Source organism: Xylocopa sonorina, chromosome 1 (assembly GCF_050948175.1).
Source record: "Xylocopa sonorina isolate GNS202 chromosome 1, iyXylSono1_principal, whole genome shotgun sequence".
Lineage (NCBI taxonomy): Eukaryota > Metazoa > Arthropoda > Insecta > Hymenoptera > Apidae > Xylocopa > Xylocopa sonorina.
Genome location: NC_135193.1, coordinates 1,322,026 through 1,346,034, shown reverse-complemented (window position 1 = coordinate 1,346,034; position 24,009 = coordinate 1,322,026). Strand labels below are relative to the sequence as shown.

The 24,009-nt window shown below is 42.4% G+C and overlaps 1 protein-coding gene across 6 annotated transcripts in view; it reads left to right on the top strand.

Moving 5' to 3' along the window:
* Nucleotides 1-24,009, top strand: part of Spri (Src homology 2 domain-containing protein sprint) — a 165,931-nt gene that overhangs the window by 53,985 nt on the left and 87,937 nt on the right. For 5 of the 6 annotated variants that reach the window (XM_076908114.1, XM_076908106.1, XM_076908120.1 and 2 more), the window contains one exon: nucleotides 9,339-9,412. In XM_076908114.1, the coding sequence (XP_076764229.1) occupies nucleotides 9,339-9,412 (74 nt within the window). Of the gene's footprint in view, nucleotides 1-9,338; nucleotides 9,413-24,009 lie in introns of those variants that run through there. The other variant, XM_076908149.1, reaches the window with a different exon arrangement.

Below are 24,009 nucleotides of genomic sequence, written 5' to 3'. Positions count from 1 at the left end.
AAACGAGAACTAGTATTCATCTGTATTAAAAGAAAAAAGAAAATATCGTTGAATGGAAACGGGCAATGGCCCAGCGAACTCCTTCGATCCCTTCCGTTCAAGACACCTTATAATGACCCGCTTCCGGTTCTCCGTGTCCCTGTTGTTAAACGAATTCCAGCAACCACGTTGGACATTCGACAGTCGCGACGAGTCACGAGACGTCTCCAACCGGACGTTTATTTGTCCAAGCCTTGCTAGGCGAGTGCATCGGCCATTACGATAACGAGCGGACACTGGAGACCATTTAATTGTCGTACGCTCTGCCTAATCGTTATTGCGCCCCCTCTGTTCGCCTCTACGTGCTGGTATTAACATCGCACTGCAAAAAGGAGCAACCGTTTAACGTCCTTTGTACGAATGCACATCGCTGGAGTTAAATGCATATATCTTTTGTGCGCGTTATCGTTAAAAGGCTGATAATACATGCCGATTCTGGGAGGGACGTGGAAACGATGGCAGCGACGCAGTTGGTTCAACAAAATTCGTCGCTTTCCAAAACGGAATCAATCAGAGCATTGTTCAACAAAAGCGAACTGCGTATTTTCGGCTTTAAGGGCTATTTACACGTGTCGCAGAAGTACTCGTCCCGTAATATTCCTTTGATTGCTGAGTGATACGGCTGTGTGTCATTGTGGACACACGTATTTAAATAGCATGAAACCGTACAGGCAGTAAGTTGGCAGTTAACGTATATTTTATGGAGCTCGAAGCAGGATTTTTGGCCATTTTTAAAAGACACTTTTACGAATTATGTTAGAAACGAAAATAAAACGTCAGACAGAATAAGAAATGTACGTTCGAAGTTTTTTTTTCGTGGTAAACCATTTTGAAAATCCACCACGTCAATATGCACTGTATAATAATTAAAAATCATGTGTTCATGTAACGGAAATGTCAACGCGCGATTACGATCATTTACCATCGCTGGAAAACGAATTTCATTATTCTCAATGTTCATTTTATGATCCATCACACTGTATGTAAAGAGAGGATTTAAGGTTGAGTCAGAAACGTTGTTTTTCGGAGCCTTCTGTACGCGTTCCTCGAGGCAAGACTTGTTTCTACCAGGTGACTCACCCTGTGTTTTTCCCAGTGTAATCTTGCAGGGACTATGTGGGAAATTAGACAGGATGACGGGGAGAACCTCTCTTATTGGACGATCCAATGAATGGTTTGACGATTGATTGTCTATTGTACAGAAGGAGGCGACTAAAACAAGCCATCTTGGTAACTCGTTTACTTTTTGCGTAGAACGGTACAATTTCTGACAATGAACATTGTTCTCCATAAATACGTACATTTTCACATTCGTTTCATGCAACTACCTAATCGAATAATTTTTTTTATACTTATTCAGTCGCTCCCTGTAACGAAGTTGAGCGATTCCACTGGGACAGCGACGGAGCGTTGCAGGGGTTCCCCAATACTTTGTTCCGTCCGGTCGCGTAGTGACGCGCACGGAAGAGTAAAATATGAAACGATCTATATGTATGCGCGTTATGCAAGCTAACAGACCATCGGACAGGACGTAAGACATACATTGTCGGCTATCTCGAGCGGTGATCTGAATGACTCTGTTCTGCTTTGCTTGCTTCTACACGGGGCAGACACGCATACTTTACTAGCGATGGGTTCGATTGGGACACCGAGTGAATCATTCGAACACGTGTTCCCCGTGAAACAACAGCGCTGTTTTACTGTCCGAATGTAGCGCACGTGTACATTTTTTTTTAATGGTTTCCACGTTCTATACATGCGTATAATAAATAAGTTGGGAATACCACAGCGCGATTTTTTGCAACATCGCCAAATCAACTCTGTTCCGTACATTTTAACACGTTCTTCGGTACCTAGTTGCTTTTCCTATTCGCACGTTTTGTTCTATTTTCCTCGCGCGCTGGTATCTCGTTTTCTACACTTCTCGTTATCGCACCTGCGATACCACCGTGGCACAAATCTTTTCGAGCCATTCGTAGTTTCTACCAGAATTTATTTTAACATGCGCGTAATAAACTAGGATTTTTAAGTATCCCAAATGTAAATTATTTATAATTCCAGGCGACTCGGAGGTTGCACAACCGTATCTCTTAACGTGGTCCACGACAACGTGACCCACGCTGAGCTTTCACGCCGTTCTGATAATTTATCGTAAGAAGAAACGCATCATTTCGTTCCGTGTCTCCATAAATTATAAATGTCACGCAGTATTCCGTGCATACCTAATTTTACCAATATACTTACTCTTTACATGAACATGTATCGTCATACCTTATAATCAAACGAAAGTTGGCCAAGTCACAGAAGATTAAAATTATGTGTAATAGCAGAAATGAAACCCGGCCCAGAAAAAGTAATCGAAATTCGTAGACGCGCGCACGTTCTTGGAGGAAAGTTCCGTGTTATTCCGGCTGCAGGCGATGGATTTAATTAAAACAAAGCCCGGAATCGAATGGAGGGCCCAGAAACAATGGTACAACGTGTTGCACGGCTGCGAGTACGGCTGGTCGGTGCTGATTGGATCTAATCCGTTTAATTCGGGGAATGAGTTTCAGCGGGCCATTTTAATTCGCGCGGTCGTCGCCGCCGTCGCGTCCGCCCGATTCTTCGCCAAGTCCCGCGCGAGCGACGGCGAGGGATTGGCAGCCCTGCCCGCGCGACCAGCTGTCGCGTTCGCAGTTTAACGATCGCAAGGGGGAATCCCCCCTGCGTGCTCCAACGCGGTTCTACAGTTATTAAGGAACTCCCTGGCCCGCGATGTTTCCGACGCTGAGAATTCGAGTGTATCGCTCGACGGATCCGTAAGTTCCTCCAAGCCTGGAGGGAGAGGCGCGAGGAGAATTTCTCGAAAGCGAGCGGCGAAGCCTGGATACGCTCAGAAGATTGGGAACGAGAATGAGTAAATGGTTTTGTACGAGCTCCGTGTAATCGGATTTTATTGGGACTGGTAACGTCCACCAGAGAACCAAATGAAACGAAAAGCGTAACTCTGTTCGTGTGTTGGTGGCAACATGACCCGGAAGAAATATAAGAAATTGAGGAATGTAAGAGAAACATGTTATATACGATCAAATAAAACAAAAAGAATTCAGTGATCTCCTAAAATCCTTTTCTCGATTATTGAAGCACAGATTCACAATTCGCAATTCACAATTTGATTTCGAGTATTGATACGAAGTCTTCGCCGATACACGTAACTGCAATTATTGCAGATGGAACAGGAGTCTCCCTATTTGGTTCAAGTTCTATTCCAAGTGGTTTGTCAGACTAAATTAGGCTGATGCTCGATTTAGAGTACAGTACCCGATGTCGGCGTCCACTCTAACTCGTCTTCGACCGGTTTGAACGGGCAACAGTTTCTAGGAACTTACTCGCTCTAGCCCTGTACGACTACCGACCCGTTAATAAACAGAATCAAACATCCCTGTTTTACTTATCCCAAAACCGAGAACGTGATCTTTGAAATGCTGAAAAAGGAACTTCCAGCAGGAGAAGAGCTAGCACGAGGCTGACGCGTTCGAAATTTTTAATAAACCCTATCGCAGCTATGAAAAGGAGCAACGGGAACGGTGTCAGTCTATTTTCATTTATCCCCAAGCCAAGGACGGATGAGCCGTCTGCATTTCTTCTTTTCACCCCAACGGCTCGACCGTGGCCGAGTTATACTGCGGCGTACCCCTATTCGCGGCTTCTCTTAACCGTGTCCCCTATGAAAAATACACACACGGTTTTCAGGTCCTCGCGTCCCTGACCAAGATCCCCCATTTTCTTCTTTGCGTTCTAAGCCACGCGATCCTCATCTAAGATAGGTCCCTCTCGCGGCGACCGCGCGCCCCTGTGAATTACAATAGACCGGAAGGGTGTCTGGTGTTACTTATGCATTCATCCCCGCTTTTTCCTGGCCCTCTGTCATCCTACGGGCTTCTTCATTTTGTTATTTAAATGCTCCCTCTTTTTGGTGGTAAGTAGGTTGATGAAACGTATTGGACTTTCGTTTTACTCGTGGGTGTCTTTTGCGACGCCTTAATTCACTAATTACCACTGCTGTATTAGGTTCGTTCTGGCAATGGTTTGGCGAAGGTTGCGTGAATCGGATATTAGAAGCTATTTCTCATTTTTACATAGTACCAACTTATAAAGCACAGAAAAAATTTCTCTACTTTCCGTACAACCCAAATGGGTTCATCATAATACGGGTTTATGAAATTAACCAGTTTAAAGGAGGAACTAGTGAGAAATTTTCTTCTTCCTCCGCGATACTTAAAAATTGTATCGAATAGAGAGAAATAGATACGACGGAAAGGTCAATGAAGGTTCATCGGACGAGGCGTTGATCATTTCTACGGGTTCCATCGAAAAAAATTTCCATCGGCTTTGTAAGCGAAGCTTCGACACCCGGAATATCTAACCGGCATCCTATGGGGTTCCATGCTTCGTTGCTCGCATGACTCACGCCGAATACATACGAGGATCTCTGTGCAAGCCGAACATTCATGGTTCAAAGGCACACGGTTCTGTGTTCCGTGCTTCTAATTAAATTACTCGGAAAGAAACCTGAAAATATAATTTTCTTTAAAAGAAGTTTAAAAATTTCCAAATTTCAGATGTCTTTGCTATTTTCTTCTTCAAATATTATTAGTAACTAGTATTAGTTAAGAGTGAGAGAAGTAAACTTTAATTGCTCTGTTTTCTTTCTCGAGAGGCAAAGGTAAACGCAATTGCATCTGAAATTCAACATTTCTCGGGAAGAGGCTATTCCGTTATCTGTCAATCGGGCCGCATTCGGGCGGACGGGTATGAAAATTTCAGAAATAGTCTGAGATTTCTGGCGCGGAGGTGGTCGAGGCGCGCACCCGTGTCACAGGGGCATGCGATACTCGTATCGACAGATCGTGGCTAGGGCGAAATTGCAATCACATTCTCCGGATGATCCTTTAAAACCGCGAGGGTTTTTGATTTTTGATATTTAAATTCGAACCCGTGTTGACTTTGATATCGAAAATAACGAAACGACTGAAAAAAAGAGGTAAATAGATTAAGAATGTTATGTTATAATTTTAACTATTGAATGTTAGAATTTGTACAGTACGAATCATTAATTGAAATTGAGCAATTAAGAATTTCGAATGAAAAAATAACGAATCCTAGTAAAAACTTTGTTTTGGAGTATTTTTTGGAAATGAGCGATCGTTTATAGCGATACTAATGTTAATTATTATTGAAGTTTGACTTTAAACGGGTTATTAAGTTCTCCAAATCGTGTTAGTTCGCTTCGTAACGCTTTACATCGCGTCAGCTCGCTCCAAGACACAAGGACTCTCCCCAAGGACGTCGTGCTTGTAGCAGTTCGTCTTAACAACCCGTTCAAGGCCAAGTGATCTCAGCCCTATTGGATCCGCGTTAGTTCGCGTTAACTCTCCAAACCAACCCTTTCACTACTATATCGTCGGAACGTAAATGAATAATCTTTGACAATAATTCACTTGAAGTAACAATAAAATATTTGAATAAAAAACTATGTAATTTTGCTATTTCCCAATCGATAAGACACACCCTGAGGATAGAAAAAGGAACTCGCCTGTTAATTATGTCTACATCGGAACGCACGCGATCTACAAAGCAGGAGGGCAGCCCGTGGCTGCCACTTGGCCAGCCAGCAACAACCCTTTCCGCCACTCGGTGCGTTCATTCACCACACGACAGGGCTTTAATTACGCTCGCTTATTGTGCGATGACGTATCAGAGTGGCTCGAGCCGCGTAAATAACGAACAACGAACTAAATTCGCTTTCACTCGCGGACCGACTTGAAAACCGAGTGGAAGCGATAAATAGTTCCATTTACGAATCGAAGAATCGGCGCTCTGCGTATCGAACGGAACGGGGATTCAGTCTTCGAACCGTCCCTTTCAGCTTAGAGGGCTCTTTTTGGTTTAGAAGCATTCCGAGTGGAGAACTGTTCCTGAGTGGGGGGTAGTTCGACCCCTTTGTACATTCTACTATTTTTTTCTCTCCTGTCTTTTCGTTTGGTCTTCCTGGAAATCTCTCGCGAAAGACAAATGAAACGCAAAAGAAGAATGAAAATCTTGAATCCCTTTTACGTTACAGCCGACCAGTCCGACCAACACGCGATCCGTCACGTTATTTAACGTTCTGCAGCTCGGCCAAGCAATTTTAAAATATATTTCTATTGAAAATAAATAAATAAATGAAAATCAGTTTCATCTATTCGATGTCCACGAACGCTAAATGTTACCGAAAGAATCGGTTTCGTTTCTGAAAGAACCAATCCACGAATGTTTGCCTTCAGTAACGTAGAAAAGTGGACCGATTACGTCGAGTTATCAGATACAGTCGAGCAATGAAATGAAACAAATTTTTGCGATCAATTTGTATTATATTTATTATATCAAAATTATGCAAGTAAATTTTTCAGATAAAACCTGTTTAAAAAATGAAAATATTACGGAGCACCGAACGATCATATCCTAGTAAAATTTTTTAACCCTCCACTACTTTATCCGTACACGAACTACTGGAAATATTTACAACATCGGTTACACCGGGGATGTCTACGTATTCATGGTGAATTTAAATATGCAAAGAAGTATGAAACGCGCTTGATATGCAAAAATATGCAAAGTTGTCCAGCGCACTGTACGCGTTATAATATTTAGCAGGTGGAGCGAGCGTCTGTCTAAATTTCGTTTCTTTAGTTGTGTTTTATAAAACGAGGGCCTTGCATGAACGTAAATATCCGACGGCTGGATATCGTTCAGCTATATCCTTCGTATAATTAGTATTGGTAGGCGTATCGTGCGTATCGTATTAGTACCGTGCGTCAGGTTGGTCATTCGAAACGCTCGTTATCGTCGAACCGTGTAAGTTAAAGGCGTATCATCGTCTTATCAGTTATATAGAGATTGTTAGAAACATTCCGTGTACTATGTAAATTGGATAGTAATAGTATTAGTATCAAGACGTTAGGTGATAATAGACACGGTCCACGAGATTACGGACGCTCGCATAAGTGGAAGAAGGTGGACGCTCGATCTAGAGAGAACTGTTGTGCTCGCAGAACGACTAGGGAAGTTGGTTTATTAGAAAGATCCCCTCAACACTGGCGAAAGTATCTAAAGTCATCGTCTAATGTAACAACCCCTTCAAAGAAGGCGCGCTTTTTTCATAAACGAAAATTGTCGTGCGCTCGTAAATCATGATTGTAGGGTCGAAAGGGAGGGTGCATGTGAACTAGAATTTTTATTTAAGACCACGATGTACTTATATATTTAGTTAATGTTCACCTGCTGTCTTAATGTAGAAATTATCTGTTCTTTCTTTCTTGTTTTTACATTAGGTTGAAATATCTGATTTAAAAAGTGGTTCCGCTCTCTATTTATAATTTGAATTTCGGAGATAATTTATTATTGACTTAGAACCTTTGAAAATGCTAACTGAATATGTGTAAGCGAGAAGTAAAAAGCAATCACTGGATTTTATATACACTGCCCACCAAAAGTTTGGAATCGCTATAAGAATTTTGTTTCCCTTGAAAAGTAACTTTTTTTTTACATAAAAATCCATAGAAAACGCTAGTACGTACAAAAATATCCCTATAACATTAATCTCGAATCGGTAAGAATTTACAAGAAGAAGAATGGTAGAAGTAAAGGAATAGTAAAAGGAGAAAAAAGGTGCAGGAAATTGGTCAAAAGTTCCGGCAGACACTGTATCTACATACGCATAGCAATTTTTTCCCAATACACAGAGGGGCCAAGAAATTTCGCGTTTCATGTTCACCCTCCACCCCCGTCCCCACCCCGTCGGATCGTGTTCCCCGCGTTGCACGGTGAAACTTTATCGGACGTCTTCTCCACGTTCAATATTGACTTTGCGAAAGTGCCTCCGGATGGAAACCTTCTAATTTTCCGGGCTCCGATTCCATGATGCAATGCAAATACAGCAGGCATTCGGTGTACAGGCACAAACGGCCTGTGCCCTGCGTTCGTGCAAACTTCATTTCTTCCTACCAGGATTCCTCTTCTTCCCGTTCTTCTCCCCTCTTTTTTTTCGTTTCATTCAAACCTATCGCTCTCTTAACGGAGAATTCGCCACTAATACCTTTTACACATTGCTTTTCTAGGAAACACGCGATCAATATTTTCCTTTTTACAAAAGCAGTGTACGAATAAAAATTGAATATTTCAATGTTATAAGCAAAATAGAATTTCTGTTCATTTGAATTGTCTTCAAATGACGACGTTAGCAAAGCAATTATTGTGCAACACGGTGGGACGCACGGGAACGGAAACTGCCGGCGTTCGATTATAGTGTTCCCGCGGTTCCTGGATGAGTTGCGTTATCGCGTGGCAACACCGGCTCCCAGGGGGTTCGCTGAACGATTTTACAACGCGGTTTTGACTGTAACACGGTTTCAATTAAGGATTAACGTGATTGTAGGTGGCCGCTGCGTAGCATCGGTACATAACAATTTCCCGTCACTTGATTATGACATAGTTGCTCTAACGAGACGTAGCCTCGAACCAGAAATTCAGTTTCATTCACGCCGCTCGACGTTTACGTAACTTCTCGTAACGATACCATGGCACGGGTTAATAGGCATTTTTTTATTATCATTTAACGAGCGATCGTTTTCTTTGCTTGATGGAATTGAAAATTTATTTACAGCGATATAATTATTAGAACCTAGGAATTATTGTAAATAATGAATGAGAACGATCACAATTTTTAATTAATTACGCGTATTAGAATTTATCGCCGGTCTCCACCCCTCTTTTAAATTTCAATTTTGTTGAATGGCGTTATTGGAATTATAGTGCCACAGAGGTTTAAGGTATTTTAAATGCAATTCGTTTAAAACCGATGAATTTCATTCTCGAATTCGCTCCGATTAACTTACAGCAATCTCGCTGCATTCAAAGTTACCCCTTTCGAACTTCAACTCATTTAACCCAAGCTATCCAATATCCAGTTCACTTGAATTTATTTTGTTTCAATCTCCGTTCACTTGAATCAACCGAAACTGACTAAAGTCAATGAAATGCCATTTTATCTCGAATTTAATCAGACGAGTCTCCGTGATTCACTCTGACTCACCCCAGAGCACCTCGTTCGAACGTGTCCCTACTCGAGTCGCCGAGTTTTCATTAAAAATATAGAGAGCGACGGTTTCGCAGCGACACACCGGCCGTGCGTTCATTAAGGAGTAAAACGCGTTCGACGTTGCGTTGCGAAATGAGACGCGCCACGACGACCCTAACCCCTTTCGCTTCTCTTTCAGCTGCTTAATTCCCTGGCGACCGATTTGGACTGCATGCTGAGCGAGCTCTGCACGACCCCGAATTCCTACGAACGGTGAGTACTTACGTGTTCGTCGTTTTCTTCGCCTTCTTCTTTTTCCTCCCGGCACACTCCGCTTCGCCGAGGTCAAGAGCGCGCGCGGTGCCGTCGAAGGCGAAGCGTTCGATCGACAGTCCTGTTACGTGTGTATGAAACGCTGTCGCTCTGAAGGGAGCAGCGCGGGCCGCTTTTATCGATCGGATTTCTTCGACCTTTTTTATTCACATGTCGAGAAATTATTCTAGTCGATCGTGATTGTGATCCAGGGATACGTGAAATATTGTCGCGAGAGCTGCGTGTGACGTGTATGAAAGGTGTGACAGCCAGAACCGAATTTCGAATAAAAATACTCGTTTTTCTAAACGAATGACGTAGCAAAATATTTATAAAATAATGCAATTTTTTTTTTTCTTTCTTCATAGAAGGTAATATTTTGCACTCTATGACTGTTTTATGTTTTTTGTGGGAAAAGGACAGGACATATACGCATCATGTATATATAGAACCGAGTAGTTAGAAGCAGGAAGAAAATGTTTTATTAACGACAGATGGCAGTAATAGTTGGAAACAGCTGAAAGGGAATGAGAAGGTAGTAGAATATTCAGAAAACGGTTAGCTTTCCAGGAAATGGTAATGAGATCATAAGTGGATACAAGCGACCAGTACATGAAAAAATAGAAATTTATCATCGGAAACAAAATGCAAACTGCATCTGTAACTTACATCCTTGAAATAATTCAAAACTCGATTAACTCCTTCGTTCGCATAAATTACACGCATCTCTGTCCTCCTAGTCGATACGAAAGGTAACCAATACAAAGCATCATCGTATTATTAAATTAATTTTATTAAATTAATCAGGATAAATTGATAAGGATTTCTGTCAGAAATTATTTTTAAAAATTTAACAAATCTTTGCACACATTAAGTAATATAAGGTATGATAGTATAAGATTTCAATATTGTCGAAAGTGTTTGAACGGTTCAAGAACCGTCAGATCGTAGATCCTCGAAGGGAGTGACAACAACCCTTTCGTGCGGGCGCGAATTAAATCGCGGATTCTTGTAATTTACGATCAAGATCACAACGACGCCTGCACGGTGGTCGCGTGCGCGCAGAATAATTTCCATATCGTAAGGTCTCCGCTGGTGATCTATGAGATACTTTGCCCACAATATCCGCGGTACTGTACGGGACACCGTGTATAACATCCATCCCGTTGAATTAAACGCACGCCTAACTTTCAACGTTATTACGCGGCAGCAATTTATATCATACGGTTGAGTTATCATTAGGGATCGTTCTTCGCCAGGTGATATAAAAACTGTCGGTGTCGCAATTACTTGGACACTTCTCGAAACGCGAGCAAATTTAAAATTTGTCTGTATTAATTCGATTGAATAATTATTTACCTTCAGAAAGTCTAGGGAACATATCTAAATTCAAATTAATTACAGAAAATAACCATTAATGAAGGAAATAACGAAGTGTAAAGGTTTGAGAAGATTATTCGTAAGAATTAATAACGTTTATTATTCCTGTAGAGTATTAGAAGACCAACTCCCGTCAGGAACGACAAGCAGCTGGCTGCCATAAGCGATTATGCATAATATCATGGCGTCGGTTGCGCCACCAATTGAGCCATTGTTCGGGGGAAATGCTAATTTCGCACGTATTTATTGCTCCGCTTGTTGCTCCCAACAATTTTCCACGCGGCGCTCGTTACCCGTATTTCCATCTTCGTCCATGTTGAGGAAGCTGCAGAAACGAGATCGAGATGAAGATTGATGCGACAGCCGTCCTTCCCGGAAGTTCTAACCGTGAAACTGTTCGAATTAGAGGAAAAGGATGGCTCGTTGGATGCTGGACAGCAATGACAGCCCGTTTATTAATTTATACGTCGACTCGCTTCGGTGAAGCTTCCGTACAAAGTGTAATTTAATGTCTTAAATCAGTTAGAGGCGTCTGCCTCTTAGTAGGCGAAAACGGGCACGTACAGGGTGTTCGTTACGTTCGGTCACCTCTGCTGGAAATTTTCGTGATGCGATTCTGCGAGATCAAACAAGATGAAAATGAAGAATAACGAGATTGCAATTAAAGCTTCGTTTTCGAGAAAAACGACTTTGAATTTTTTGAGTCTGCGCGCAGCTACTTTCGTCACGCTGCGCGTCGTTCCGTAGACTTCCACCGACGAATCTTCAGGACCATTTTGTTCAGCTGTGAGGTGAGCCTTGAACGAAATTTTTTCGTTTCATTCTGGTTCCTAGAAGAAATTTTTCGAATTCTTTTCAGTAGCAGAGAAATATTCTGTATAAGAGAAACCCGTTCAAGATATTCCATTGATCGTAGGACGAAAGAAAATGAATTAATTTCCATCAAAAATATCAAATTCGATCGTAATTAATTCCCTATAAATTTATATAATAATATAAGAATACGAATCAAGGTACTATTTATTATATAAAGAAGAATTGTGGGATATTTATATGCGAACGTGTTGCAGAAAAATATAATCGGTTTATTTTTGAGGTGTACAGTTCATCAATCAGGGAGAGGAAGTGAATCGCAGAAGGATTCCTGGCATTATCCTCGAGCAATCTAAGGAGCCGAGTCCCTCTTTGTTCCCAATTTCATCGCGACTTCAAAAGTCGCCGACCATTCATAAGGAACTTGTATAATCTATCAAGATACCCATCTGGTCGTTTGTTGGAAAGTTTCCGAGCTTCCTCGAGAGTCGTGGGCATCACGATAAATTCTACTGGGGGGGGGGGGGGGGGGGCGAGATTCATTCGCGTTGCTCGTAATAAGAAAGTCGTGGCGATGATCGATACTCGTGCATTAGAATCGTCGTAAAAATATTAATATCATATCGCAAAGCACTTCTCATTCAAACTTGATTAAATACATTATTAATATTTATGTAGCATTTGTGATAAAAATTCAAACGATAACAAACAGAACTGGAAAATAAAAGCTATTCCCATGCATCAGCGGCGGCGCGTCGTGAAACAAAAAAGCGACGAGTGACTGAAAGCGAAGGGGTAGTCGGATGGTGGACGCGGAGGACATTTCCGGGGACGCTGGGAACGCGCTCGAAAATAGAATGAGAGGCTGATACGATCCACACTGGCGCGAGATGGGCAAAAATGCGAATTTCATTCTCGTCAACATCGAGCGATACAAGTTCCGCGCTCGCTGAAAGAGTAACTCGTTATCGCGCCGCGAGCTCTTCCGACCATCAAGTACGATCCACCCCTTCGCGTCGTTTTTCACGCCGCCGTGGACGGGTCATCGTGCCCCGGGATTCTCTCCATCGAATATGGAATAATTCGAGCGCGCGTTACAGGAATCCCACGACTCTCGCGAGCTTACCTCGGAGCACCGCGAGTTTTTTATGCAAATACCAGACCCGGGATACTAATGAGGATTCGTGTAAAACGAAGAAGTTTGCTGTGCCGTTTCGGTCGAATTAGCGGATGTTCGTTACGCGATGGTTTGTCGTGACAAAAATTTGATGTGGCTGTCTCGTTTGTTTGTTTAGGGTATCGGGATTACTTGTTGGGTATTGTTTCAGGGGCTGAAGAGGATAGTGACGTTGAGACTTTATTTAGGATGTTTATTATTGGACTAATTGCACGATTGAGCGCGTTATTTTTTTTTTTTTATATTTTCTAACCAAAGATTAGATTTATTTTATAAAACATTGTTATTCACTCTCAGAGGGATCATTCGTTTCTAACATCATCCAATTGTGCATGTAAACTCTCCTTTTTTAAGAAAACACCAAGAATGGCTGTTTAAATTATACATTTTATTGGACAATTATTAGTGAAATTTTTAATTAATTATCTAGCAGGTTAAGCGATGAAATGTTACCGATATAATCATCGATCGTTCAATTAAAAAATATATTTGGTTAGTTAGACGAGAAATATTTAGTATTCGCGTAACCGTCTATGGCGTGCGATTTTCGATGCCGCGCCACTGTCACTTACAGCCCCAGGAACAGAGGCGACTGAAATCGTGTTCCACCCCTGAACAGGGGCGGGTCGGTGGAATTGAAATGAAATTTCGTCCCCAGGCCGCAGCTCCGCTCCCGGTTGAATTATTATCGGCCGGTAATCTCGCTAAAAAGTTCACCCCCGTTGAAATATCGCCATTCCTTTCGTTCCTTCGGCGGCCACCGTCGTTTCCTGTTTTCCTTTTTACCCTCCGCTACCGCTGCGAACGTCCTCCGTACCTCTGCGAACGTACTCCGTGGAAGAACGGAGTTTTTGTACGCGTAATTGAGGCAAAACGCATCGACTCTCTCGATCGTGAATAATCGATTATGAGAATTACGGCCGCCTCCTTCTCTTGTTTGGCACGGATCAAACGGTGAAAGGTCGTGCGCGATGTGGGAAAGAAATTGTAAGGTGAGATTGTTGTGTGATTTTATGCTGCTAGAAAATTGTGTACTTACTTAATGATCTTTTTTCAAGTGATTAGAGAATTTTTGTATATTTTGAGGGAGAGAATTTGTGTGTTCTGGATGGTTTGGGTTTGAATTAAATTGATTAATTAATCAATTCAGAAATTATTATGTACTTCGCGGGGTTGATTTACTTTTTTTTAATAGAATAATACATATCAAATCACGTATTATATGATTAAATAGTGTAACATTTGTTAAGTATTATTCTTGCATTTTATGGTTAAAGAGAGTAATGGGGATAGGGATGTTTCGCTTGGATGTAATAAGTATTGTACGGTTCGTAAGGCTGTTTGTATAAGGTTAGCTGCGCGTTACAAGATTTGGAAGTGACAGTCGAGTGTCTCTCGCTTCACGGTGAGGCGTTCTCGAGACCTCTTCAACTATTACAATAATGTTCTTTGAGCGTTTCAACAAGTTGGAGGTGAGGGTTGTTTCCGTCGAGAGAATTTCCTGTCCGTTACGACTGATTCTCCTCTCGCAACAAAGCTGTTATTAATTTACAAGTTATAGAAAAATGTTGCTTTCATTTTTTTTTTTTTTTCATTACGGTACTAACACTACTTCCACTTGATTTCAATATTACAAAATATATGTATATTAAATATTAAACCTCATATTAGAAATATCTTGTCGAGAAATACTGTCCTTATCGTATATTAATATTTTCCGTAGCAGTCTTGTATCAAATATATTTTATCACAATAAGTATCGTCCATTTTTCATCACGTCAAAATTACGAAACGCTTAAAAGAAACCTCCATTTTACCAGGTAACTGAATTAGAACCCGAAAACAAGGTACGAAGGGAACGCGAAAAAAGCCAGACCCAAATCTCGTTTCTCATTTCTCGGCCGGTAAAACCACCCTAATTCGCAGCTCGTAGCTACGAGAAGCCTTCGTTTACGGGTTTGATTCGATTAAACTCGATGTAATCTCCCAATGATTCAACGTTACACCGCCTCCACGTATCCACGATACCGTCTTTTTTTCTCTACGAGTCGTCCGATACGATCCCTTGACCGTAAACAGGGTTTTTACAACGTCTCCACGAATTCAAGCATTTCCTCCTAACGATTTCTTTCCGTCCAAACGTGAATCTAATGCGAACATGGGATGGAGGAAGAAACGTGTAATTTTTTGTTTTTCCGCCCAGATGCACAAGCCAATCCTTTTTTGTCCGATTCGAGCAATCTGCCTCAGCGGTGACCAGTCTCTTATTAAAAGAGGATTTGCACGAGTTCCGTGATCCATCGCTAGCAGAGTGCTGTTTAATGAGCAAAAGCTCGCGAAATTTTCGTGGATCATGTACGTTGAATGAATACAATAATACACGGCTGGTAATAGGAGGACGAAGGATTTCGTAAGTAGCACTCAATGCGACAATTATTTTAAAAAATGTCATAAAAGTCAGATACTGTGTAAGAATTTTTTAACCACACACACACACACACAACCCATCTACTCTAAATTTAATCCCAAGAGCACCTTCCAGATTTCCAAAAGCAATCTTCGTAACCGAAAAAGACAGCTCAGAAACTCGACCTTCGCACTTGTACTTTGAACCTATGGCCTCGTACACCCAGCAATAAACAAGTTAATCGAACTTCGATTCCATCTCTCGGTTCCAATTTGTTATCGTACCTGAATTTTTCCTATCTCCTTCTCGAGGCATGCGCCGGCGCGTTGTCTACATATTCATTAAAGATAATCATCCGTGTCGGGCGGCGCGCAGGCCGTCGTAATCGATGTAGGGCATAAATTGGATACGCGGGTTCCCCCGGGCCACGTTCGGATTCCCCCGTTTCGTAACCCTCGGGCGCTTCGATCCCGCGTCCACCGATCGATAACGATCGCGTTCGATCTTGATAATTGCAGCGGCCGCCGTAAATCATCCCGCTGGCCAGGCGTCAGGTGGACGCCAAGGGAAACTATGCGCGCATCGATGATTTATGCAGGGATGCTAGCTACTGTGCGCCGCGGAGGAAGACCTTTACGGTGGATGGGCATGAACTTCTCCGCGGCGTAATTCGAGCCGTTTCGAACGGTGCATTCTCGTGCGTGCGTGCGTGCGTGCGTGCGTGCGTGCGTGTGGTTAAAAAATTCTTACATAGTATCTGACGCGCGCGCGTGCGTTCTGAACGTTCGTGAAGGAGTTAAGGGTCCGTTCGGTTTTGAGCAATTTTGATTTTTTAATTAAATAAATTTCTTTCTCTCATCCAAATTTGAGGGATGAAAATATATCTTCGGTAATCAAATTTATAGAGTGCTGCGTGGTTCTTTATATTTTCTAAACATTGTTTAAATAGCGTATTCAACAAATTTTATGTGATATAAACTGGAATTGTATTAGCGTTATTGTACGTGATATTTATAAGCAACAAATTTAATTTACTCTTTGTCTTTGGGAATTTCAAAGTTAGCAATATTTTTTATATAAATGAATTATAATAATAAGTGTTTCATATAAACATAATATAAACTTCTCAACACCCCTTATTTGCTTTCTGCTCCATCAGATGCTCCATATTTGGTACAGCTTCTCATTGCTGAATCTCTCTTCTCATTTCCCTCGTATCGTGTTTCATCGTCCACTCCCAGCATCGAGTCAATAAAAAGTCATACTGTCACGTATTGTCGAACTTTGTGGCTCTTCCAACTTTTAAGAACTGAACTTCTAGCAGTCGTATCGTGTTACCGACCTGCTGAACATTGACGAAGCTATCTTTCAAAATTCATACCGATAGAGATAATAATGGAATTTATTTCTCATAAGCGATAGAACTAAGCAATAAAATAGTTGGAGTGTTTACTGGCAAGGAAAATGGAAACATAGTGTTTGTTCAAAAGTTACTTTTCCACGAGAAAGAGGTTTACCCCGCGGGAAGAAACAGATTCCAGCGATCGAAGCGAGTCAGACACACGGAACGAGCACCGATCGAATTATTGAGAAACTCGATACAAGGGAACGCAGGGAGGGAGAAGGATGGAGACTGTTAAAGGAACACGGGGATTCCCCTGGGTTGGTTTCTCTGGCAGCCACCGGATATCCCTCTGATTTCTGACGACTAACGCGAGTCTGATGTTTGCGAGGGTTAACAACCCTTATCCGAGCGCCCCGTATCGTTAGCCATAGAGACAAAGGGTGTGTCGCCGAAAACTACGTGCCTTCAGGCGCCGCCGCCAATTCCGTCGATAATAGATTTCACCCTATTCCCAGGATTTTTCTTCCGAACTGTACAGTATACGTTTCTCCACTGTCTTAGTTTTTCATGTTTCGCGAGCGAGAGGAGTTTGTTTCACGGTGTACGAGAATGATTTGTGGCGAAAGGTTTATATCGGGGTGTGTGTGCTTGATGGAACGCGGACGGTATCCTCATACGTATCAATAATTACAAATTCCTCTTCTGTCTTTTATAACAGATTTATCCGAAATATTAATTTTTTAATAAAAGGATTAATTCGCCTAAACCACGACTAGAGAAAAATCAAATGAAACTGTTCAAATTGATATAAATGTTTAAATTCCCATTGAACGGCTAAACGCGAGGTCCCCCGCGAGCGAAATTCGAATGATATTAATGGACACGTGTTACGCGGCACGGTCAGGTTATTATCTTGCATGAGACAGGAGGTCGACGCGGGCCGCGATGTCTGGCAACCGGTATCACCGGGATTCTGACAATTGGTTAATTTCCGGGCCGTGTCAACGCCAGGTGTTGCATCATTTCACGCACGAATCGCACAAAGATGTTGCGAATAGGCAACGCGGCGTATAAGCATCGCCGTATCGCATAACGGAGACAGAGATAAACGTGAACGAGGCGAATTCAATGAATCGCGAATCGGAATGGAAGTATTAAAATGCGAGATTCGATATTTTCAAACGCGAGACCGTTCCTCGTTTAGTCATCAGTTTTGCTACCGTTGCGAAGCCTCCGTTATCCGCACTACAAAACGCGCGCTACCCTTCTTAATGATATGTATTTCATTTCAGATAAATATTTTCATTCCCGAATCTATATAAATAGATAAAAACCACCTCGCATCGCACATCGTTCCAAATACACGCCAAGTTTAATCAACTACGCGCACTATTAGCAACGAAGCTAATCAAACGTAAACACGGTTACCGAGACCTAATCAAATACCACAAGTTACTACCCCAGAATACCGTAAATCAGCGATGTCACAGACGTCTGCGCGGCGTCTAAGGTGTTCCTTACCAGGCTTCTAAAACTGTCAGCCGCAGAGCCCCATGGTTCGCCCATAAATTCCACTGGGTGAATCCCATGGGCCGTGGGTCTCCAGTAGGCGTGGTCACGCACGCGAACAGATATAAAATACTCTACATACCTAGTTACCTAAGTTTCCGTTACTACTAATAGAATTTCTATACGATGCGTTAAGGAAATTCTTCGTTCGTCTAGACCGAAGTTCGTAATCTAAGACCTCGATTTTATAAAATTGTTCAACGGAACGACGCCGCAGCCAAGCTCGCTTCCAACAATGCACCAGAACAATCGTCGAACATTGTAACCGCGAAATTTCACGGCCGATTCAAATTTATTCGCGGTTCGACGAGAAGCAGAATGGAATCCGGGCTGAAATCCAGGGTCTCCTCGCCGCGAGGGGTGGCGGAATTTACGAGGGCGGCAGAAACCGTTTCGCCGCCATTAGTGGCGACGACGGTACCGTTCTCGAGAGTGAATCTCGTCGCGGAATAACCGGCCGATATGAGCACGATAATTTGCAACGTTGTCTAGGAGCGTGCTAATATTCGCAGGCCGCCCCTCTCTTTTGTCGTTTATCTGGGCAACGACGGTCCATTAATCTTCGCGCTTCGTTAACCGCCACGGCGGGTGGACGAGGGGAGGAGTGAAACGCAGAGAGAATCGTTTAACCACCGTTGACGCTACATTGACTCTGACGGATGATCGATGGATACATCGATGGCTCGGCTGTGTTAGGATTCTCTTGTTATTTGAGGTTAGTCTAGAGAGCGGATGGATTTTACGAGTGGACTTAGATATCATTACAAGTAAACATTTTCGTATTAGTTTGAAGTTGCTTTAAAAAAACTTAGACGATACTTAGACTATGCTATCGCAGTCTTCTTAAATCGAACGTTTAAACTACACTTAATCGGGTGGTTTGCAATGTACTACTCCAAAATGAACCAAATAATCACGAACACGAGACACCCCAATATCAACCATTCAAATAACCCTAACAGCCGACCAGTTACACTCGAACCTCGACCAAACTTCAAAGTGACTCGCATCCATCAATCTACCGCTTCGACTTAAATCGAATGAACTTTACCAACCATTTAATTCCACCTGAATCGACCTGAAGCATTAATCAACAACCCTAATATCAACAATCTGGCACTCCATTCTCGCAGAAACAATCCGACGCATCGTCAAACAGTCACGCGAATCACCCCCAACTCAACTCGTCTCAGACCATCGCAGCCATCACCAATTCCGTGGTTGGTGAGAACAAAATTCACGGTGGTTCAGAAGACGAGGAAACGTAATTGGGATGATTGCACCGCTGTGGAAGTCCGAACGCGATCGTCGTGAGATCCGCTCAAGCTAATCGAAAGGGTCGAGGGATCTGGTACAATTTTCTCCGTGAGACCTTCGCCATTTCGGTTCCTCCAGTCGACGACTTCGCGCCACGGTGACACGCGCCGCCGCGTGAAATCGCTCGCGTGCGCCATCGTCGTAGAGCCGACGGACCTCTTTGTCCTAGTCCCAACCGCCGTGGAGGAACGGAAACCAGCGAAATGGCCGAAGGCAACCACCAGAAAGGATGAGTTACCGGCTTTATCGTTCCGCTCCTCCGCACCAGAAGGAGGTATAGTGATTACGCCTTTATTCTTTTTCCTTCTCGATCGTGTTTCAAGTATGGGGCGGTGCTCGGGTTATATTTTGGACGGCCGTTTCGTGGCTGAAATTGCTACTAAGTGATGGTTACGAGAAGCTTTTTTTTCAGTTGTTGATTAGAGAATTGAGAAATTGCCCGAGAAATTAGATCGAGCGTGGCGTGGTTTTAGTTCTACTACGTAGTATACTTGGATGGTGCTGAGAGATAAACGATTAATGAAATTTAATATGCTAAACGTAATGTTTCTATTCATATTGTAAGATAGAGAAACAAGAATAGTAGTTTCAAAAGAAACTTCGAAACATTTCGGGTGTAGTAGAAGCGTTATTTATTCACGCTCGACTTGCTAGAGTTTTAGTGAGCGATAACCAATAAAATTGAAATCAGACACACGAAGCGACATTTAAAGTATAAGAAAGAAGGAAAGGAATAAAACAGGGAGCGTCATGGACATCCGTCGAGGAATCGAGAATCCCAGGCGTCGATCGAATATCGATGAGCAGCTGCTCCAAAAGAGATTCAAGGAGTGTCGTCGTTTCCACCGTTTCCCCCTGCGTTCCTCTAATTTCCCGGCCGTTTTCACGGGCACACTCCACGGACTCTGTTGCAACAGGACACTCGTGAATCTTTCAAGTGTTTGCCCTTGCCCGGCTCGTCCGTGTTTCCTTCGAGAAAGTCCCACGGAAGGAGAAAGAGGGCGAGTCGGAACGGAACAGCAGGAGGTGACTCAATCGATACTGGACCAGCCCCTTGAATTATGTACGCCGACTTGGCCAACGGGAAACGAACCGTTTTCCTTTAAGGTCCTCTCACAGGGCGCCGCCTGTAAACTTGTTCCCGTGAAAAGGAAGCAGATCGTAGGAAAAAGTGCACGGGTCAGGCTATGGATTCTTTCTTCTATCTTTGGACCTAAGATGGACGCGAATACGGCGTTGTCCAATGAACGGTGTCCGGTTCTGTAGTTGATTTTGCTGTGTTTTTTGCGCTTGCACCAAGGGATGAGAATGTTTTTGTGATAGGTCGGGGGTAGAAATCTGGAGAAACTATTGTTTCCGTTTTAGTAAAAAGGCCGTGGAGAGACGAAAGTTCTGAGAGAGAATGTGTAATAGGTTCGAATGGAATGGTTTATAGAGGAGTTCTCTAAGCAAAATATAATATATCGTAAAAGAGAGTGCTAATACAATTTTCGAACAAATATTGAAACACACAATCCATTATTCCATTAAAATGTACAAATATCATTCTTCCAAACTTCAATACTCATCATGGTTGAGTACAATTTTTCCAATCGCCACTGAAAAACTAACCTCGCGTTAACTAGAAACATGTTCCGTCCCGTCAGCGAGAGCTAGCCAGCTAAACTAGTCACGTCGCGAAATATCGGCTTTCCGGTCGATTATTCGCGTCGCGTCAAAACCAGTTATTACGTCCGGACACTCGTCTCTGTCGCAACAGGTGCACGACTGCGGACGGCAGACACCAGCCAGGACGAAATCGAATCGAGCTTCTCCCTTCTTTGCTTTTGGCAAATTAATTATATTTTTATGCTCGGTAGATTCGAGCTAGAATGATTAGCAAAATCAAATTTAGTTTTCAATAGAATTTAATTTAATATGAATTTTTCTCCTTTGAGAATATGAAGGAAAAGGATGAAAGGATGGAAGGTATTTGAGTATATTTAAGTAAGTTTGTGTAGCCTTTGGCTACCTACGGTTGCAAAATTTCGTGCCCGAGCAACTGACGGCACATGGGGTTGTCGATGCTCGCATCTGGTCACCGGCTGTTCGACACTCCCGTTGTCTACGACTGCTAATAAAACAATTTCGTGGAACCCCGATAGCTACGCTAGACTCGCGCCGCGACAGGATTATTGGACTCTTCGATCGGGGGTATTCCTGTTCTCTATTCATGGAACCGTCTCTAGTGGAACGTTTCCATTTTCTTTTATTACCGATTTCTATTAATGAATCTCTCTAGTAATGAACGTTCTAAATCCGAACTTTGTTGTCGTTGTTGTCGTTGTTCATTTAATTTCATACAATTCCCCTCCTTACAAATAAGTAACTTGTACAATTCGGTGTTCTTACCTTTAATCTTATCTTTATAATCGGAGATGTAAGATTCAATCTACACGCGCGTGGTCCACGATGGCGATGCAAACGTTACGATCTACAATTTTCGTTCGAATCGCGTGCGTTTATTAATGCAACACCATTTATATTCTCTCGGGTGCATCGAGAGGCGCACCCATCTGCAGTACCTCGTTCCGAGCGAAACGGAAACGGTCGACGAGACAAGAGTTGGTTCTTCGACAGTGTTGTATCGTTATTACAGGTTGCTACGTCTTCGTTTGCAACGTATTCCGGGCTGCGCCAAGATTTATATTCGTTGTATCACTCGGACGGCCACACCTACTAATTACCTTCGTTTCAAACGGATATTACGATGCACTTAACTTTATTTATGTCTGTACTACCATAGAATAACATTCTGTATAATATAATGCAAAGCAGCATATTTCAGATTTTTTAACTCCGATATTCCATCTTCTTCGATTTATGCCCGCGACGTGTAAGATCTACTTGCTAATTTGTAAACTTAATACACATGACTTGATCCTGCGATACTGATCATCGAAACAACGAGTAAAAAGCAGAACGTATCGATGAAAATTATATAGCATAGCAGTGTGTATTATATTTATTAATAGAGTGGAGGAATATCTTTAAAATGTAGAAGATTGTCGTGCAACGCTCGACGTGACCCTAACCAGAAGAAGAGGGCCGGTACTCGAGGCGAGAAATGAAATTCACCGAAAGTAAATCGAATTTGCTCGCGGCACGCCGGTAAAGGGTCTAACGAACCAAAAAATCGCGTTGCCACGAAGAAGAAGACGAAGAAGAAGACGAAGAAGAAGAAGAAGAAGAAGAAGAGGAAGAGGTCCGATAGGGGCGCGGCTAAGGAGTCCTCGCGGTGGACATTCAAATGGAAATCCTAATTTGAATGGCTAACAAAAGGAGGCCGGTGATTTCGATGGACCTCGACTCCGTATTCGAGCCACGACGCGTACAAATTCGGGCCTACAGCCCGTTCGAGTTTCGATCTCTTTGCTCGTCTTTGGATTTTAATATTGATGAGAATTCCGCTAATTGTTGGAATTGGTGCAATTTATAACCGCGATTTTTCATTTTCGTTAGAGTTCGTTTGATTTCGATCGAGGATAGGGGTAAGGCGATCAATTGATGACATTCAGATTTTTTAGAGTTGTTCCAATTTGATTCTAAATGACACTAAATATTCCATAATATTATTTGATATATTATAAAAGATAATAATTGGCTGCTGTTTAAGTATTCAGTTATTTCGTGCTCAGCAAAGTTAAAAAACAAAACGTCAAAGAATTTACGAAAATTCTTCTATCAATGGTTTCATGAACACCACATTTTCATCCCACTCTCACACGGTGCCGGTTCGTTATCTCGCAGACGCGTGATCGCCGCCACCGTGAACACCTGATGCCATCCCCAAAAATTGCGCTGCCCTCTCGAGGCAACGTGCATCCCCTTTCGAAAGCGTCGACGACAGAGATAGCCCAGCTTTTTCGGTGTCGAAATTTTCTGCGATTTCGCAAACAAATTGGTCGAATTTGTCAGCGTTCAGTTCCGAGGCGCGGTGATCTGCTCGAATACAATCGTCGACCGGCCCTCGATCGAGGGAAAATTGAAAACGTGATTCGATCCGAGCAATTGTAGCCGTCTGTCGAGTTTCAAAGCGACATCACGATCGCATCGCGATGTGCGAACATTTCTATCATTCTATTAGTCAGCTAATTATCGTTCCAGAAAATCTTAGCGATTTTCGAAATTAGAAGATAACGTAGAAATGTAAATATTAAAGTAGTTAGCTTGATTTTTTCCCATTTTTATTATCTTGTATCTCATATGAAAGAGAAATTTTATTATTATTATTATTATTATTACTAGTGCGATGCAATTATAATTATCCCTGAGCCTTAACTGTTTACGTTGTTTCGACTCATGTGCGCAGAATATGCATGTACGCGCGATTTAATTATGCCTAATGTGTAGAACATTTAATTTGGTTTAATGCAACGTTATTTTTCAGTCGTATTTTAAGAGTAAATATAGATATATGAAAAGAGGGGATATCCCAGAGGGGATCCATTAAACCAGACATTAATCGCGATATTAATATTAATTGATATTTTGCATGGGGTTAAATGCGT